At 44.6% G+C, this 21,264-nt stretch overlaps 1 protein-coding gene across 7 annotated transcripts in view; it reads right to left on the reverse strand.

The window, feature by feature from the left end:
* CADPS (calcium dependent secretion activator) overlaps positions 1-21,264 on the reverse strand; it is a 247,325-nt gene that overhangs the window by 120,251 nt on the left and 105,810 nt on the right. For all 7 annotated transcript variants that reach the window (XM_068907728.1, XM_068907723.1, XM_068907722.1 and 4 more), the window contains exon 7: positions 1,166-1,277. In XM_068907728.1, the coding sequence (XP_068763829.1) occupies positions 1,166-1,277 (112 nt within the window). The remainder of the gene's footprint in view (positions 1-1,165; positions 1,278-21,264) is intronic.

Genomic DNA, 21,264 nt, shown 5'->3' on the forward strand with positions numbered 1-21,264 from the left:
TGTTACGAAGCCACAACATGGCTGTGGAGCCTCCCCTGTGATCCCACCCTTGGAAACCCCAATCAGACTCGGTGACATTTCAGCCGGCCATGACTCTAAGGTCAAACCATGGGTTCCTTCACAACTTTCAGCTTCCCGCTATACATCCAGTTTGAGGGGATGTCTCTCGGACTTTTCTTCCTTGGTAGGATTAAAAGGCTGCACTCTGCCTATGTTGTACAGGGAGCTAATTGTCACTTTTTTCTTCCCTGCTTTGAGCACAGCTAAGGAGCCGAGGACACCGGCCCATGCCATAGAGGTGGTCTCCTTTGCAGAGGAAAGATTGTTGCTACAAATGCCAATCTCAAAACCCTGAAGAGCTGAGGAAGGGAAGGCAGGGAGTTTGCTGCCAGTAATGGGTGAGGCCAAGACAGGCTGCAAAAAATAACAGAGACTAACTGAAGTGTCCTAAAGCCTCAGAAAGGTACCATCCACAGATACATTAGAGCTGCAGAGCTGGAGGGCCACGAGTCACATGGAGCAGGGACCGCAGGTGAGGGGCAGAGACAAGGCAGGAAGGTTGGCTCCAGCAGTGGCTCCCTAGCCAGTGCCAGGGGAATCTGAGCTCTTTGCTAATGAGAGTATTGGTGGGTGAAATGAATCCCCCACATTTCACTCCCTAGTCTGGCCCCACTGAAGCTACCAGTTTAGCCATGGGTCCTGAAGGAGCCAGGACTTCAGCCTTCTGCAGTAAGTACAGCAGTCAGGGCTTTCAAAAGCTCAAACCGTGCACTGGCTCTTCAGTAGATATGAGAGCAGTCTTAACACTCTCTTGCCAAACTTTAATCCCCCTTTTTGCTTCAGCATAATCCCCTTTTCTCCCTCAGCAATGTCCATTTCCGTAAGTGATTTCTAAAGCTTTCCGGACTGCCAATATCAGACACAGGATCCTCTGCCTTTGCTTAACGCAGGCACAGCCAGCTGAAATGCTGCCATTAAAAACTAACAACAAAGATAGCATGCAAGATGCATTACTTTCCAGCAGTGTAGAGCTTGCTTTTTTTCTCTCATGAAGCTTGGCAAAACAGTACAGCACGTTGTGCTCCAAAGATATTTCTGTACAGGAGAGATTTCTCTAGGAAAGCAGGGCCGGAAAGAAATATTATTAAACTCAGAATCTCCTTACCCTCCCGAGCTCTTTGTCCTCCAGAGCTAGCACTCCTGTGCTCTCCGTGAACAGCTTCACCTTCACTGCTGGAAGCGCGTGTGTCGTTGTGAAGTCTCCTTGGGTACCCCAGCTGTAGAAACAGGGACAGAGACATGTTCAGCTCCATCGGCAGGTCAGCGGTGCTATTGCTTGGGCGTGCAATGGTTAACAGAAATATGGTGTCTGGCACAAGCTGAAGTGGCTGGGCTGACTGAGTGACAGGGGCATTAATTATCTTCTTAGGGAAATATGGGACAGATGTTTAGAAAAGCCATGACGGTTCTTTGGGGAAAAAAGAGAGTATTTGGGAGCAGCATGAAGCCAAATTTAAGAGAAGTTATTTATTTAGAAAGAACAATATGCATCCTGCAGTGATAGCCTTTACAGCTACAACAGAATTTGAGATCTAGGACATCTGCACCTAGGACATCTGTAATTGCTCACGCCTCTGCTCTTCCCTTGGCTAATTAATCTATCCTTTCTACGTTTAAAGTGAGGCTTACTTTCTCTGAAGAGATCCCAATTTAACCCTACACCTGTTTTGAGTCCCTGGACAGCCTTCCAGATCAGTCCAGCTTTAAGCTTGAGCCATCATCTCTGGAGTAAGCCTAGTTCTCTGAGCGCACAGAGCAGGGTGCTGGATCCTTGGGAATGGGATGGCAGCGCGTGGGACATCTCTCCAACTAGGCAATGAACTGAGACCACCATCTACTAATTGTACTCCACGAACCATCCCCTAGCTGGTACAATAGCTTGGGAAGCAGCGGTACGGAGGCTGAACGAACACGAAAAACTCTAGATCTGCAAGTCTGGATGCTTCTGCAACCACAAGCTTGTGAGCATGCAGAGAACATGAACTAGTTCTGCACAACGTGTTTTCCCCTCTGACCACACCACAGAGCTGTGCTAGTAACAGGTACGACCACGCAGAATAGCAGCGTCTGGGAGCTAGTGAGTATGCAAGGGGAAAGAAACTGTACACTAGCGCAACACTGAATCCACTCTTGAGAAATCTGGTACCGTTAAGGCTATTCACCTTCAATTGCAGTATGGTAGGAAAATATTTGCAATCAGCAGTTCCCTGAGGAACACAATCCCACTAGCTTCAGTGACCCTAGAGACACAGAAGGGTCTAACCCACAGCCTGCTGACATGTAGGGCAAAACTGGCCCTATAAAGTCTTATAACAGGAGCTCTCCCTGCAGCTGACCTTTGCTGCTGGAGTCCATGAGGGTCGTGCGGAAACTGTGCAGCTTGCAGCCTGGCGGAGGGAGGTTTGGTGATGGGCCTGAGGAATTTTCCTTGTTAATTCATCTTAGAGGTTTCCTCTCTGCACTTGGACACTTGGGGAACCTTTGAGGACAGAGTCTCAACCTGGCCACAGCTCACTGCATGCTGTCTCAGGTACTTTTCCCCTGTGCCCTGCTCTTGAGACAGGAAGGCACAGCTCTTTGGGCCTGAGCAGAGAGGGATGAGAGCGCTTGTCCACGGGCCTCTGTAGAGATTTAGCACACTCGTTTCTCCAGTGAGCAGCTGGCTGCGGCTGGGGTTGTTGCTCGGTTATACCAGCAAGTCGCGAGGGCTCCTCTGAGCTGCAGCAGCGAACGTCCTCCTGGGACACCAGCGGCAGCTGGGAGCTGCGCAGCAGCTGGCGCCTGCCGGGGGACTCCTCATCGCCCCGTCAACCCAGCCGCGCTCCTCTCTGCCCAGCATGGCAGCTGAGCCCTCGGTGCTCGCAGCCTGTGACTCCAGCCCAGCCCACAGCTGCTGAGGACATTCGTGTCAGGACACCATGCCGCGGTGTCCCCCACCCTCCCGACACTGCAGCGTGACCAGGGACGTGGCAGCCTCATGGTCCACACTCCTTGCTATGCAGCAAGAGCTGGCGCTGCACGACGCAGCGTTGGCTTCGAGTGAATTGCACTGCTTTATGTCGGAGGACAACGTAAGAGCCTCGGGTGTGTGACGTGCGAGCTCTGTGCTGCGGGACGGTGGGACGGCAGACCCTGCTTGCTTGTGGACGGTTTCAGAGGTGCCCCGGGGTTCTGCAGGGTGGTGTGTCCGGAGCAGAAGCCCACGGCCCCTCGGTGCTGCTGCCTGGACAAAGACAGGGCTTGTTCAGGGCTTTCTGGGCCTTGAAACCACAGCACGCTGAAACGGATGGCACCCCTTCTCTCCCTTCCCAGATTAGCAGCTTTCCTGCTACGATTTGTAAATGGACCCCTCTAGTCCACTTACTCCTTTTCTTCAGCTAATTAGCAATGACAACCTGTCGGTCTCTAGGGAGTCGTGCAAGTCTTTGGGACCTACCGCTAATCCTTCTTGTGACTTTTGATGTTTTTCATCTGCTCAGCAGAGTTCACCAAGCCCTGCAGACTGCTGACCAGCCTGTGCACAAACTTCACAGGTCCCTTCACTACCAAAATCGATATTCACATTCACTCTTTGGGTCTTTCTGCCCCTTAACATCCTGAGCTCAATTCTGTTTCAGCCAGAAAATAGTTCTCAGGAATAGTCTCTTAAAGTTTCCCAGAACTTACACAACAGTAAGCTTTCATTTAGAAAGATCACAGGTAAAAGAAACCTGTGAAACACAAGTATCTTCACCATCCTAAAGACCATGGCTTTTCAAACACAGTCATGAAGAATATTCTACACCAGCGCTGCCATTCACGTGTATATGGCAAATTATTCACCCGTGCTAAGTTTTTTGAGGTACAAGAATACTCTGCCATTTGGCAAACAAGCACAGACTGAAGAGGGTCCCAGAACAAAAATTAAACGGAATATGAAATAAAGCCTATTTACAAATCTAAAAAAAATTTAAAGTAGCAATGCCACTGGGAAAAGAAAAAAAAATTATATACCAAGAAATTTAAAAAAAAAATCATACTTTTCTGTTTAAGACTTCAGAGTTGTGTTTTAGGCTTTGTTTCTACAACTTATAAACTAAGAAATTTACTTAAAAAAAAAAAAAGTCAGACAGAAACTTCCAGTCAGAGCTAAGCAAAGCACTCCTAAACTGACCCTTGCCCTTGTTAGAAGAGAAGAGTTCAGCAAACCAAAGCTGAAGGGCAGCAGGACGGCGGGGAAGAGCACGCTGCTCAGGCAACGCCTCTGAACACCTGGCTGCTTATTCAGAGGCCCAGGGTGAAACTAGCAGATAGGAACTACCTTTTTTTTTTTTTTTTTTAAATTCATTGTGGGCTGTATTTCCATGTTGATCCTAGGGACCGTGCAAACTCATCACACTTCAAAATTCAAAGTACTCAAGCCAGCTTGAAGGCTAATCACCAAAACGTGCTTTTTACAAGCCAAGAGAAACAAACAGCGTGCACTGAGCAACACGACAGAGTGATCTGACGGTATGTGATACAACCTAACACACCTTAAGAGTCAGATGAGATTACACCATGTCCTGCTAGCCACTTATGAGTCATTCCGTTAACGATACTTTCTCATTTTACACTGTCCTCAGCCTAGATCCTCTGCTGAAGAACAGCAGCTCCCTTGAAAGTACTGTGAAAAACATGTGGTCCAGAGCAGGTATGCTCCTCAAACATAACCACCAAACAATGGGTTTTGCATTTGGAAAGTTATCAGGAAAAATAATTTACTCCTTCCAGTGCAGAAGGGGTATGGTTTGATGCCCTCCTCTCTCCTGGACAAATCTAGTCCAGCGGAGCTGAGTAGACGAGCATGTTCAACGCAGAGTCGATCAGTCAGCTTGGTTTCTTTGCTGACTTTGCTCTGAAGTTTTCTCTCTCAATGTCACTGTTCCACATGTTTCATCTTTTAGGTTGATGCATCAAACTGCCATCAGCGCCAGGGAGCAGAGGTTTGGCATAAATTATCTATAGCACGACAGTGCCAGTCAGAGGCCCCAAATTAAATCTTTTTCATGTGCAATTCATCAGCTACCTAATAAATGTTTTAAACATGAGAACCTAGAAACAGCCTTATTTTCTAATTGCAGCTTCAGGTCACAGATCATGTTTTCTCTCTTAAAAAGTTACATTGTCACCAGTAGGGACAATTAGAATCTTGCTTTGGATAAAGAGAAACAAGTAAGAAAATATCCAACCTTGCACTGTGTATTTTGACAGCATCTGCTTTATAGAACTCCTATCTCTGTTTACTATTAAAAAGCTCTTATTTGCTGAAGCATTCCCAGACCATATGTTATCAACAAATGTTACTAACCAAATACAAACAGAAATTTTCATTAGGTTTCCTTCATGAGAACAACATTAACCACAAAGGGAATAAACGTTTCAAGTGAAAGCAAGCACACGCAGCAAACCTTTGACAACTGTGGTGCTTACATATTCATACTCCCAAAAGCCACAAAAATATCCACACCGACAAAGAGAGACCATTAGAAGTTGGGTTTTGTGCAGGCTGAAGCCTGCGATGATGTCATTAGTTGCCATAGTGATGCTCAGCATAAGGCCATAATTCGTATCACCAAAACATGATTAGTATTCAATCTACATACGCAGTTTATCTGTGCTGTGTATTAAATTATTGTTCATAAAATTAGCTCTGGACAGTAGTTTGGCATTAGAATGTTTTGAGAGAACGACAATGTAATGGCTTCATTTTAACGATGAATAACTAAGTTATCACTGAAGGAGTTATTTGTTGAAAATGTGCCTTGGGACCCATCCTGGATGGACCTTCTCATGAATTAGCCATGCAGTCTTGTCCCCATGTCACAGAGCTCATTCTCACACCTTGACGCAATAACATATCTGTAAACCAGGACAAATAATGTCATTCTGGCCAAAAGGATATACACGTATGTCACAGAAAAGCAGCAAGAGAGCAGAAAATCCTGACACCGCTTTCTCAGTTAGGACCTTACTAATTGTTTGAATTCCACCTGGAACCCTCAGCCTAGCAGCTCCTATTGCCTAACGTACCTCAAAGCCTGGAGCTGGCTGAGAAATAATGCTAAACACAAGGACTTTGCTAGAATTATAGCTCCGTTTATGGCATCTCTGCTGTTGCACTAATATCACTAGAATCAACTGGTGCCTCCAGGGTTTCTAGTTAGGCACCAAACTTAAGATGAGCAGCTAAGCTCTTCTTGCTGCAAAGAGCCAGAGGATGAAATATGCCACAACGCGACAAATGCTGGCCCTTATTTTACCTTTTACGAGCAAAATAAGTAGATCATCACTGTAGACTTGGTGCACAAGCTTTAGGAACGGGGATCCATCTAGAGGTGCCAGCCTAAAGCACTTAGATACTTTTTTTTTTTTTTTGAATAAAATGTTAAATGACACAGATCCAGTGGGCATGACTGGACGACAAGGGAAGAAGGTCAGTCCAGTCCCCCAACTCTCTCCATGGGCTCAACTGACACAGAGCGCTCGAACGATTGGCTTACCTGTCTGGTTTCAAGGCGCATTCAGACTCTGTCCTGACTGGCACATGAAGGGGAAGCAGTGCCATTTTTGACAGATGCCAGGCTGCTCAGACCAAGCTGTTCTGTGCTATGTTTCAAGCAACATGTTGATGGTCTTCTGGCGAACCTTCAGGCTGATGTTATATAGCCCTCCCCAACTTATAGACAAAACACATAAGACCACATACTCCCCTCATCTTCTTGCTGTACCAAGCTCTTATCCCTTCCTAACATAAACTCACTGCAGAAAGAGATCTCTTCTTGCTCTGGATGTGAAGTGCCTTAAATCCTGATCTTTGACTGCAGTCTCTGGGGGCTACCCCAAAATGCAAACACAGAGAGGTAACATCAAATACAGCAAAATCATTCAGAGGCCAGGGCATTGCCCTGTTACAATGTGTGATTAAAATAACATTTGGATGTCCATAAACCTTGAACAAAATCCTGCAACGGTTCTTGTCCTGATGGTATGTGTAAATCACGTAAAACCAGACAGCAGGATCCACGAGCCCAGCTGTTCTTCCATATCTCACTTACGTGGCCTAATCCAAGATTTTCTCAGCCGTCCTTGAGAGAAACTGATTTAATCATTTCTATTCACCTCGAGTGTATAAGTTCCTCTAGCGGAAACATTAGCACCAATGACCTCACAAATAGCGAACATACATATTAATACCCAGGGGAACGCATTCAGTCCTTTCATTCATGCACTGTTTTCTCCAGCAAGTCTACTTAGCCTCTGCCTAATTTAAAACAGTGACCCTTCTCCCATCACTGGTCTTGTAACTTGATCTAGCCATAACATTGAAGCCTGTGATTTCTATAAATAACGAACAAGTGCAACTGAATTATGTTGCTTTGCCATGAATCAGCCCTGCTAACCAGCACGGCCTGTCAGTAGGCTAGCATGGGAGCAGCTGGAGAGTGATTTGCTTTAGATGGGGTTAACATTTAAATATGATCTATGACCAGTTCTCACGGGCTTCAAAACTGCCAGAGGACACCTTTTCTCTCTCTCTGATGTATTTATTGAAAGAAACTTGCTTGCTAGCTAGCATAGAAGAAATGTGAAAAAGTCAGAAAAACAAAGCAAAAACACACATTAGAGGAGAGCTTCCCTCAATGGGTTAACTCCATGTGTGGATTATGCACAGTGTACACAGCAGTACCCTGGGACATGGCACCTCACTGTAGGAGGCACTATGTAATGCTCAGCCTTTGTGTCTTCCCTGCAAGCTTAAAATTCAAGTCAGACGTTTTACAGAATAAATAGCTATGTGTACTGGCCAGATTTGCATTATTTATTGAACGACCTACTCAGCACTTAAATCACTACCAAACGCCACTCACCTTTCCTAGTAAAGATGGTTGTGTACAGCCACCGTGCCTGGTACAAGATCTGCAAGGCTATTTTAACCTCTTTTGCTGTCCTTTGCTGTCAGAGTGGGATCTGGTAAAAGTGCAATCGCTGGCTAGTCCGGCTCCTCCTTTGCGTGTTGCCCACCCCAAGCAGGCTGGTACAGGAAGGAAAGGGTTATACTCACGTACCTCACTTCAGGTATATCCCTCAGCTCTTCTCTAAAGGCACTGCTACCTGTGTGCCTGCATATCTCCTCATGTATTTGTGGTTTGGACTCTGCCCAGAGGCTGCACAAAGCAAGGCAGCTATGGAGAAAAGTCCAGTAAGAGGGTGGCGCAGGCAATGCTCATGGTATACACTGCATGTTTTTTGAGGAAATATGTGCCAGCAAAATCAACTTTTATTGGGTCAGCGCTTCACCTTGCATGGGTGTGATGATTTTAACCCAGCCTTGGTTTCCCCACCTAGCGCAGCCTCTAGCTGTGGCGCCCGCAGGAACTGGATCCTTGTTCTGAGCATGGTGAAGTCTGATCATGCCTGATCACTGGGAGACCGAAGTGCTACAGTCCTGGTTTAGTTTCTTCTGAAAATCCTGCCTAACAGGTGATGACTTCCTTTCTTCAGCCCGCTCCCCACCTTCCAAAAGCTATCTTTTCAGGGAGCAGCCTTAACCTGGGCCACAAATCATTCATGATCGAAGCTCAAGCACTGGGAAAAACAAAGTTACAGAACAAGCACACCAGGAACAGAGCTACCCTTCCTTCATGCAGGTGATGGATTAGGCAACACCTGTTTCTCTAACTTAAAAAAAAACAAAACAAAACTTAAGTATTTCTCGTTTTTCCAATACGGAAGAAAATGAATACCTCCGTTTAACAGTTCAACGGAATTGTAACAAGAGCGTAGTAAAGCTTTTCGGTATCTTCTCTAATACTTTGTATATTCCAGTTATTTGAAAGCATTAAATACAGGCTGATGACCAAACTATGGTTATTGGTGATCTTTCTGCACTTCCCTTGTCCATACTGTGAAGAAATAGTTCATTATAATACAGTGAACACAGATTTACTCAGTAGAGGAGGAAAACTTTGTGCAACGATAACATTACCTTAAGATGAAACTGCTGATTTCATGTTTTGAAAATGCGTATTTGTAAATTTATAGGATTGACATAACGCATACAACATCGACAATGTGTTGATCCTTTTACTAGCAGCTGTTGCGAGAGCAGACAGCTCGCTCTGCAGGAGAAGTGTTAGTGAGGCAACAAACTGGCAGGGGATGTGAAAGTATGGACGCGTCCAGACTCATGGCTGCAGCAGGCGCTTAGACCTTCAACTGGGTCACAAAGAAGTAATAAAAATAAGTAGGATATTCCAAAGCCTTTAGGATAATATATATTTCTTGCAACTCTTGAAGGTAATGGCCACGGATAATAGATTTCTGCTTTATGTATGTCTTCGGGATTAAAAAAAAAACAAAAACCAAATGCAATAGAAGAATTCAGGGTTTCTGTAGGCTCCACAAGAAAACACACAGGCCCTGGGTCACATGCTGCAATGACTCAGACCTCCTCCAGATGTGCTCACAGTGCACCCCAGTGGAGCACAGCTTCCTGCACATGATGTGGGAAAAGCCCCCTAAAACACAGTCAGTTTGTGGATACTGGCAAAAAGGTTAAGTATATAGTTACGTATAGTGTCTATGACATTTTGTGGTAGGGTTACTGACTTAGTTTTAGGTCAGATGAATTCTTCTGAAAAATATAACCCAGTGGATGATATACCATCTCAAGAGATATCATTACTGAAAGATTAAAAAAAAAGATTTACTCAGAAAGAAAATATCTTGCTAAATAAAGAAACCAGAATTAAAAAGTAAGTGTGGGCTGATTGCTTGTATGCACCAGCTCCTCAGCCCTTGGGGAGGTATATCACATTGCAGATCAGGTATATGTGGTTCATGCTTCACCATCACCAGGAATCCTCTGGCAAAACGTCAAATCATTTAATTCGTTTGGGTTTTTTTGCAGAATTGAGCTGAATGTGGATTTCACACGCCCTAGAGGGTATCAAAGGGAACTATGTCTCTGAGGAAAGGCCTTGAGCTTTAGCTATCAGGATAACAAGACACAAGATAGATCACAACTGTGGAAATGCAGCTTGGATATTTAAAATGCAATCCAGTTAGGAGTTAATCAGCATATAAGTATCTATAGGGTATTTGGCACAGCAGCATGCAGCTATGCTGGCACATCCAAAGGAACTCACCTAAAAGTACACAAAGAGTCTAAGCTTTGCACATCCAAGGCTAAAGCATCTATTACAAAGTTAGGGGAATGATCAGTCATGAAAAGAACCATATCTTAAAGACAGACACCCACCTCTCAGGGTTTGCCTTGTAGATGGGTCCATGCTATCTGCCCTGGGCTCCTGTTTTATTAAGTAGAGGTCTAATCGACAGTCAATGGAGTTTAGGGCCCAGTTTGTCTCATCTCGGCTTAGAGGCTGAAAAGAGATCAAATGAATCCTGCCCTAACAGCGTCCCTGTCTTCCCTCTGCTAAAGAGGGGTGCTGGAGGTGACTGCTGTAGATATACAGAAATATTTGAAATGAAAATCTCAAGGGATATATTCAGAAGCAGAGAACCTTTTGTATTTCTGCTTGAGCAAAAATGCCCTGGGCTGGGCAATAAAATTTCACGTGTTAGAGAAAGGTACTTTTCTGTTTGGCCTGCAGAAATGGATTAAGAATAGTTTGCACCCATACCACAGTTTGATCCCCAAGGCCCTGCTCAGCCTCCTCTGAGACTCCTCCCAGTGTGGGTAAGAGTTTGATATGTTTACTCATCTTCAAAAACAGGATAACCAAAGTGATCAGACACAGACTGACAACACATCCTATTTTTGTTTACATTTCTTTTCTTTCTTTCCTTTTTGCTGACCTGGGCCTTTTATTCCCTTCCCGCAGAAGAAGTTGAGTTGAAGTGGGAGTCGCACAAACAAATTTAATTCCTTCTAGACTTTCCTATGTAGTCTTTCTAAGGATGATAAAACCTGCTTCCACTGATGCAGCTACTGTGCAAGTGACAGACGAGCCAACGTCCTCATATACACAGAAGCTCTGGACTGACAGAAGTGGCTATACCTGCTTTCCCTCTGGAGCTATGTAAAACCAATCCAGATGATGTTTCTGTGAGGAGCGCTGAAATCCGCTGTGATGGGATAACTTGAGGGCTCTCAGAGTGAATCCACAGTTTCCCATGACATATTAATTCCTTCCTGCTGAACACACAACACTCCCTCTGCTAAAAAAAGCATCATCAGTAATTCCTCTGCTTATGAAAAGGGTGCTTATTTGACCAAAATCCCCACTGCAGAAAGAGCTTTGGCGTTATGCAAAAGGCAAGCAAAGACAGCAAGTCCCTGAGGACTGGGTTTCTCCTAGCAGCAGCTAAGGTTTTCTTCAAACCTCCACCATTTTACAGGCTGTCCATTTTTTTCTTCCCACAGCTCGCAAACATGATGTAAGTGTCATGCACACAGACACCATCTTGTTTAACATCATGCAGCCGGCAGCATCAGACAGCTGATAAAAGGGATCATTTATCCCTCCAAGCTCTGCAACTCCTCCATCCGTAGGCTGGCTACAGCAACACTACTGCTGCCAGATAAGATAGCAGTATGTCTAAGAGAGCACCACATCTGTGTCCCTAGTGTACGGGGTGCAGAAGGAACAGGATATAACTGACAGACTGCAGCAGAGCAAAGCCAGTGAACCTCTGCTCTTGATGTGCTTGTGGCTCACAGCAGATCCCGTGGGTCACACTTCTGTGCCAGCACTGTATCACGTGACTGCCAGGGCACCTCAGCCAAGGGGAGCTGCTGAAGCTGACGGTGCTGCATTAGGAGCCTGAGAAGGATGATCTTTACTACGCAGAAAACACACAGCTTGATTTCAGCATAAAGTGTTCCCTGGGCATAGGTGGTGCGCAGTGCAACATGGAAGTTGCAAGAACGGACCCAAGGTGGATTTAAACACATAATAGCTATTTATGGCCACGAGATGGCATTCCTGCCCCAGAGATGTCCCTCTGACATGCCTACACCCAGCAGGCTTCACCCTGCGTACCCAGGACCGCACAGTATTCCCAGCCTACCTCCACACCAGGCTGCACTTTACTGTGAAAAATGTTCTCTCTGGCTCGGATGAGAATTTATGGCAATGCTATTCACCATAATCTTCAGGGCATTTACAGGAAAAATAAGTAGCACGATTATGTAGCGTGATTTAAATGAATACTTCTCAAATGCCCTGTGCTCTTGCTTAATACTATTACAATTAGAGGAGAAAAGCTCAGCAGGAGGAAACAGAAATATATGCCCAGCAACATTATACTAGGAGGTCTGAACAGAAAAAAATAATTGCTCTTGGAAAGGTTGCCTACTATATGCGTTTTACAACACTTTAGCAGTATATCTGCTTTGAATGTGGCAAGAGTCAAAGTTTCATTCATGAAATTAGTCTGTGCACATTTACTAGCGGTGGGTGTTCCCATTTCCTCTATAAGGCCATTGCAATTCAAAGCACGTGCAGATCAATGTTTCCTTTTGCCAAATCAGCGCAAAGTTGCACCACTAAGCCACAGATTTACTCATTTTAAAGAACAATTACTTAATTTAGAAGTGGGTAATCACAGTCTCAAATCTTATCACCCTGAAAGAAGATAAAACGCACGGGGGAACCTGTTAGTTCCCAGTTAGATAAGGCACGGTTATCATTTGGGCTTGCTAAGGACTTGTGCTGCCAGCTTTACAGACACTTGGTGTCTCCCAAGCACAGCCCATGGAAAAGCAGAGAAGAATCTCTGCCAGAAAACACAGGTTAGTGTTTCTGCTCTGACATAGTCCAGTTCCTTCCTTATAACGCTGAGTAGAGAAGAGCAGAAAAATACTTCCTAAATGTAAATCAAGTAGAAAACAGCATAAAATACCCTTACAAAATCAGCTACAGAGTGAAACAATAGCTGTGAGGCTGTTTCCTGTTTTCCTGTTTTTTGTGTGTCACCACCCACACAGTTGCTGTCCCATATTCTTCTATGTCAGGACACAGGACAGGAAGTCCAGACCCAGCCGTACACTAGGAATAGGATTTGTCTTGCCCAAAATTTGACGGCTAGAGATTAGGTCAGAATCAGTCATGCAGGCACCTTCTGGATCAGTGGGGAGGAGTGGGCATTTCCAGGAGATGATGCTCACTCATCTGTCTCAGTTATCCACCCTGTAATCGGATGAATCGCCCTCAGGAGGTTAGCCTGTTTCTCTGCACTGACTCTACAGGAAACTTGGACAACTGGCCTGTCCTTAAACAGCTAATTTCTAGCAAACGCTGCTGGAGATGCTTCATTTAGCAGATCAGTATACAAGCATTTCCTCTGCTGCAAAACAGAAGCGTTGCCCTAGTTTTACGGACAACAAGCTTGCCACTGGTCTAAGGATGCAGAGCCACTGAGAACAGCTAGAGCAAATAGGTTAACACCAGGTTCTTCACTTCTATGCGAGATCCAGCCCTAGGACAGGCAGTTTGCTTCTCTGGCCTGAAAAAAACTGCAGGGCTGTGAAACCCCTGACTTGCAGGAGTTTATCCTCCCAAAGCTTCTTTCAGCAACCATCGTGAGCAGCTGGTGAGCCCTGTTCCCACAGTCCTGAGGGAACCCACCGCTGCCCAGCTGCAGAGGCTGTTCTGCTAAGATCTCCCTTCTCACCTCCTCTAAGCTAGAGAGTCAAAGACACTCCAGATGCTCTCAGCTGGCTTTGCCTACAAGGCCTTTTGGCAAAGGGCAGAAAGACCAGCGAGCCAGCCAAGGCACTTCTGTGCATTGTGTCCTGTCTCTCATGGACTCATTCAATCTTACCTTCTCAAACACCTCCGAGATGCTCTGGATTCAAGAAAACACTGATGCATTTACTGGACTCCAGTCCGGTTTGCAAGCGCGGGTTCCTCTCTCCTCAAGCATGTCTTGCACTCTTCGCTAAAGCAACAAGATTAGTCCTAGCTCACTCGAAGGACTTGCAAATATAGTGTCCATCACTGAGAGACCTCAGCACCTGCACAAAGGAAATGGGCCTCTCCACCTTCATTTTACAGAAAGAACTGAAACACCAAGAAATTACAGTCAAGGTCATCTATCCCATAAAACTGTTCCTTAATCCAGAGTGCCATCCATGCAGGCATGGGCACAGTTGCAATTTTTATAAAGCTTGCTCTCCGTCTCCCTGTGCTGCTTTACAACAGCAATTACAGTACCCCTCTTTAAATAATAATGTGCCCTACTTGTACAAAGTACTTTATTAATAAACCAACAACTGGGCACTTTTAACACGTCTGAGCCCCTGCCTTTCACTTGGCAAGTGATGTGCAGAGCCTGGACTAAGGCATGGTTACTACTATTTTTTTTAAAATACCAAACATAGGTATAAAACAAGAAGACTGAATGTAACCCATGACTTTTTTTTGCAGTCTTCTTCTGAATTTAGCAACTATTTCAAATCACTGGATCCCAGTCTCACTTCAATGTCCTTTCAGTCTTTGTTATCCTGTCTTAAGGTTGCATGGATGGGAGCGATGCAGCAGATGGGTGTAGATGAAAATTGCCTTGGGCATCATCACACCTTCTGGAATACTTAAATTTGGATGTACATGTTGTTACAGGAATAAATAATTCCCAAATGCGGAGGAATATTCAAGAAATTAGACAGCTGGCGAGAAGGGAGAGACATTCCTAGTACTTTCTCTGAAGGAAAAGGTACACGAGCTCAACCCTTACTAGACACGAGAGAATCCATGTAGATGTAGAACTATGTATGCTCTAAAGGGCAGGAAAAACACAGCCAGAGGTTGCACTTACTTGATTCAAGAGAACCCAACTACAAGATGTAAGTCTATAGAAACAAGATTTCGTTATTCTTCAATACAGTCTCTTGTGTAACAGTTATTTATAGTACAGCAGAGAGGTGTGAGTATGCATGAGTATGTTTGGCAGATAACAGCCCTGGAAGACACATGTTTTATGGGCAGAAGGCTTGGTGTGTGAATGACCTCCCTTGCTGCTCCCCCAAAACACAGAAAAAAGTCACCAAACTGAAACTGAGACAGTGGGTCTGGTTTGAGCGCACCGAGATCAACTGTACGCCTTCCACTGATTCAGCAGGCTCTTGGCCACATGGTAAAAAGAGGATGGAGACATGGGGAGGAATGGGACCTTGAACATTGTTCATGTGGTGACAAACATCATCTCGTTCCTCTCAGTAAAACTGTACAGAGGGAAAAAGTACACGGAAAGGAGAACTGATTAATGACACAGGGTCATGTCAGGACAGGGTTAACTGGAGGGGAAGAAAAACAGCCCCCAACCGTAGCAGACCACTCGGCAAGTTAGTGTTCAGGGAGAATGTGAAGAAGTGCTGCCTCAAGGCGCAGCATTTATTCCGGAGAAAAATGAAACTGCTTAATCTGAAACAGTTTTTGTCCCCTTGCAGGCCCAGAGACAACACGCTGAACCATATAAACACTGCTGGCTCATCAAATGCTGCAGATCTCCAAGGAAAAGAAACTATTCTATGTCAGAGCTTGTGGGAAGATGCTGCTTGTTCTGTAGAAAACTCATACAGATGGAGGTTTTTTTTTTGAAAGAAACAATTCCACTTCCCAGGAATAACAGCTAGGTAAAACCAAGGAGGGAATGTGGTGGTTTGGCTATGAACTGTGCTGCCCTTACCATAGCACTGCTAATTGGGTGCTTATTCAGTTCTGCGGTATGGGACCCACACAACCCTTCCCATTCAGTATTAATTGTTCAATCATTTTTCAGACTGAAATCAGGAGGAAGAGTGGCAACAAATGCAAAGGGGCCGAAGTGGGCCCAGACCTACATAAATCATAAGGAAGGAAAATCACTCCAACTTCTTTTTGGTGAGATATTAAAAATGTGCAGATCAGTGATGAGGAAGTATGAGAAGAGATTCTGATTTTCTAATTAAAAAGGCCACTATACCACTTGAGAGAAGACTTCCCATAACAGATCATATGCTTGTATCTGGGTAATAATCTTCAACCGCATTTTTTGCTGTATTTAATGACTTGCCCACAGCCTCCATTTTCAAAAATGAGAATGTCATAACATAAATCTCAGGGGCTTTATGGAAATGCTACTACATACTCAAAAGGGTATTTGAAGAGCAAGTCAGACAGAACTAAGAGCAGAATCCTTCAAGAGCAAAGCCATGCACTGCCTCATTGGAAAACTCATTCCTAGACCTGCTAATTAACTGCAAGTGAAGAAATCTTCATGGCACTTGTGTGGGGGACTTGGACATCACTGTGTACCCTTCAGCCCTAGAGAGAGAACTGAAAGCAACTCCCCTGAAGTTTCTGTCCCTGCCACTGTCACCTCTCAGCCCAGCAGTAACACTGCTCAGAGACAAGAGCGTCCGATGTTAGTTGTATCCAGGGCTCCATCACCTATCTTTACTTGTTCATAAGGTTCAAGGGGGTCTCCTAAAGAAATAGGAAACTTCTGCACAGCTGTGAAATGAAACCATGCAACTTGCAAGGCAAGTCAATCAGTCTGTGCAATTAAGGCAGCTCATATTCAAAACTGAAGGAAGCTACAAGAGGGAGAGGAAAAGCAAATAAAAAGCAGTCCCCTTCTAAAATTTCCTGTTGCTTTGTTTTTGTCCAGTATCATGAATTCTGCTTGCATAGGACTTAGCTAGGAATGCAAACTGAAATGTGAATGACTGCTTAATACCGGGTAGCCATGCAGATCTTCTGCCTGGGCTTTCATACGGGATAAAAACTCTGCAATACAGCAATAGCTTTGACCATAACATGGACTCCAGGCCACTGATTTTTCTGCCTATCTGCTGGAGTCCAGTGGGGCTGTCAAAGCAGCTGGGATAGCAAAATCAAGAGCTGCGGCCAGCTGACCGGACTGCAGGACTATTTGCTTGGCCACATGTCTGAAAGCTATCTACCAGGTCTGCTGCTTGTACTGAATTGTACTGAAGGATATACAATGTGAATTATAGGTCAAACTCCACTTGCACTCACATTAGTATAAAACCCTTCAGTTTAGTGGAGTTTAGATGAGATTTAGTCCTGAAAGGACCTGTTCTCATTTTACTACAGGGAAGTGTTCACAGTGTTTCTCAACTAACTGTGGCAGCAAAACACTGACGGCAACAAAACGCTCTTATCACGCTCCTACTCTGCACAGAGCCACTGAGGATCATTTCAAAAATCAGGGCCTGAGGCAAGAGATTCCTGAATGAAAAGATCAGATTTTCCACTGCTGCAAATAGGCGAGGCCAGAGGGGATTCCTGCTCTCCAAACTCCCTTTCTGGAGAGCCAGGCACTTCATTTTTCACTTTGCTGCCTAACTTCCATCTCCTGGAAGGTGATTTGTGAAGAACAGCATTAAGAAGGGATGCAGTGGAGTTCCTGTCCCTGTTGACGGTCAGACAGCAGACTCTGTCAGCTGCTGCATACCAATTTGCAGCTAAGACCCTAGAAGAGTGATAAGCTTAGAGAGATGGTTTGCTGTAGGGATCAAACCAAGGGCAGTCTGTCATAGCAGAGATAAGCAGCATAGGTGTCAGAGCACCTTGAAAGCAAATCAGAGAGCAGCATCAGGAACGAGCATAAAGATAACACAGGGCACCCCTTTCTCCTACAGCAGTAGCTTGGGGAGCAGAAGAGAGCAGAGGTGGAGCAGAGGTGGTCTCAAAGTCTGCCAAAGATATTACTTGATCAAGAGTGAACTTCTGGAAAGAACATGAGGTCCGAGCCCTCAGCTGGCTTAACAACATAGGGCTTATACGGAGTCAGATAAGAGACCCACTGAGGATCCTCTCTCCAGCGCTGACCCACAGCAGATGTTTAAGAAAAATTCATGAAAAAATAGGCAGTAAAGAGTGATCTTTCTCCTTCAAAAAATAAAAAAGGAACCACTGCAACAACACTGATTAATTCTTGCTTATTTAGTGAAATAACCAACCTGTTACTAGCTGACTTTGTGCGACAGTCATGTGGGGACAACGGTAGAATGAAATCTAGTCCCTCAACTCCATGCAGCTCCCTTATGTACATGCTCCTCTATCAGCCAGCTAGAGCAGCTGCCAAGCCATACACCACGCACCTCGTGTAGCAAATACAAGCAAGGGCCTGCAGTCAGGCCTCTTGTGCACATGCTACTACTCCATGCTATGTCAGCTGAAAAAATCCTTGGGGCACAGATTCTCCATGGTGGAGCTCCATCCTCACCTCTCATACTCTTGATTACTGCAAGCTCTTTCACTAAGAAAGGTACTGAAGAGGCCCCTCTGCAAGGGGGAAGATTTAACCTCAAAATGAAACCACTTCCAGAGTCAAAGTAGCAGCAGCCCACACCTCAGTCCCTTGCTGGGAACGCCAAAATGCACAGACAAGTTGGCCAGATTCTCCTCCTAAACATCCAGTTATTTATTGCCTTTAACCTGAATGGTTCAGGTGACTACAGTGCAGGGACATCTGATTTACACTACTGTAAGCAAAGGAGACTTATCTCCACTCTGGACCCTCGAGATAAACAAGCTATTATGGTTGTTAAAATAGCTGAATGCCACCACAATAGGGGTATTTAATTCATTATTTGCGACACACGGGAAGAATATTGGATGTAAAAACTCAGATCTCCAGTTATTTCGCTGGACCACAGTAAGTCATAGCTATGACACCACTCTTCGGGTACAAGTAGAGTCAAACAAGAAATGAGCCTTAGACTTAGGTCTGAATTGAAAAGATCCCTTGAAGTGATGAGTCAATGGATTTGGACATAGTGAAATATGTTCAGATGAATATAAAGCATTTATTTACAAGGCATATTGAACCTCGTTGTTGTTTTGGTCTCTTTGTTTTCTTTTGTTCTGCTCGTGTCAGAGAAGTGAGATACTCTAAAAAGATGAATCACTGAAGCAGCCCATGAGCACTGCTACAAGTACAGGTCACTGCTTAAACATATACAGCAGCCTCTTTAGAGGCTGTAGGACAGGGGTGTTGTGATCGGATCTTATCTCCTATTCCCAGACCCCTCTAGCAACCTTGTTCTCAGCCCCGGTAACAACAGCATTAGAAACACATCTCCCTAGAAGAGAAGTGTCAGAGACCTGCAGAAGCCACTTCAGGCTCTTTATTTTACAGGCAAGGCAGATACCAGGACAACTTGAAGGGAGGAAAAGGGATATAAAATCTTCAAAAACCTGCAAGGCTATAGTTCCAGTGCAAAGAGCAGTAAATCCTCGTTGGATTAGGATTTGGGATATACTGTAGAGGCGTTTGTGACTTAGGACATAATATAAAGACCTTTTCTCACACAACTTTTTAAAAGCACAACTAGTAACATACTGCAAGCCTGATCTGATATATCGCCTTGCTATTTCAGGTCTGGCCTTTTCTAAAACTGTGCCATCCTATATACACGTGCTGAGGCAGATCATCCTTATATGAAGAGATTGTGCTTAAAATATCAGGAATCCAACAAGTGGTCTAAGAAAAAAAAAAAAGATGAATATTTACTGCCATCCCTAGAGCCAAACTCCTTGCACACAACTAATCTCATTGTTTGGTAAACTTAACCGCTAACCCCAGCTGCTCTTCTGCCTCTTTCAAGATCTGCAAACAGGATTTAAATTCTAAAGTCACTAAGATGCTTTTGAACATCTTATTCTCAAAAGCTGCTCTTTCCCCTACCAGAGAAGACAAAAAGTAAATCTCTCAGCGTATTAGACAGCAGAAGACCTAGACCAAGGCTTTTGGAAGTCCTTCCCTATGAACTTTGCTGGGAGACTGCCTTTTTTCTTTAGGTGTGCACGCGTCACTCAGAGCAGCGGAGCCCAGACCGGCACCCCTAGGCATGGCAGCGAGCTAAACAAACAGCAGCCACATCCGTTGGTACTCGGTAGCCTGTGTGTTTTTAGCTGAGGGCTGGCATTTCAAGGACATGTGAGAACATAGCCGACAATTATACAAGTCATTCTTAGGTAAAAACAAGACGTCTTGCATGGTTGTATAGTCCTGCGACATTCTCTTCTCCTCCTCCCCAGGATACAAGGCTATCACAAAAAAGTGAAGTTTTCCAGTTTTTCTATTGAAATGTAGGTTTTTTTTTTCCTTGATAAGTGCATGTCAAATGAAGTTCTCTTAGGCCATATAGCTTCCAGAATGATGGCAAAAATGGATTTGGGGCAGTTTAAAGAGTCACAGTTTAGAGTGCTTTCAAGTCATGTATTAAGCAACATGACACACTTCTGTTGCATGTGGTTCATTCTCTCTTTCCTTCTCTTCTCATGGGGAGAATGCAAACGCAGTGAAATTTCACAGGCCTTCCCTTTTCCCTGTCTGGGCTGTTGTGTCTGGGAGAGGAAGTGAGGTTAAAAGTACTTCTAATACGGAGAAGAAAAGCAAGTAAGTTTTCTGTAACGGTATCTGGTTGCTGTGGACGGTTATTCTCCAGTTTTGGCTTGGATAGTCTTTGGTTTTGAGAGTAAAAAGTGCCAGGACCTTCAAGAAGTGGAACTGTCAAACCTCCTCCCCTCTTAAGGCATTTACATAGGTACTAGCCCAAGTACCGGAGCAAGTGAGAACACTTTAAACTTGGCTTGCCCCTCTATCGGAAGCTAGTGCAGAGAGAGGATGAGCGTGATGGACTTGTATAGCTCATATCACACCATAGCATTTGGTGTTGGCTCCATTTTCCTAAGGGCTGATGGCTGCATGCCCAGACACTGTACTTTTCATTATAATAAAAAAGACCCATTTAATTAAAGAGCTCACTCCTCCATCCCTTGTTTTCTCCAAATAACACTTGTATAAATGGTCCTATCACTGACAGCAAGTATGCTTGCGTAAGAAAGGACACCTCCTTTGAGCGAAAGTTGAAGGAACAGACTTTAAGCAAATCAAGCACATGCAATCCAGTAGAAGTGCGCTTTTCAATACAGGTAATAGTAATTTCTCCTAAACAGAGCCCAACTTTCTCCACTGAAGCAGCAAAAAATACCTAAAAGAGTGACAACAGCCGGTTCTTACGGAAATTTTCTTCCAAGTACAGCTCTTCTATTTCCTTCTCTGAAGCAGATTTCAAAATGTTTTTGAAAAGTAAGCCAGGCTGCAGCACTTTCCCTGATTGGGAATATTGTTTTTACATAGCTTACTGCAGATTCCTATTCTTCTGGCACAGTGCAGGGTGCAAGGCATCAGCACTTTCTG

This window comes from Struthio camelus, chromosome 14, assembly GCF_040807025.1.
Source record: "Struthio camelus isolate bStrCam1 chromosome 14, bStrCam1.hap1, whole genome shotgun sequence".
In the NCBI taxonomy this organism is placed as follows: domain Eukaryota; kingdom Metazoa; phylum Chordata; class Aves; order Struthioniformes; family Struthionidae; genus Struthio; species Struthio camelus.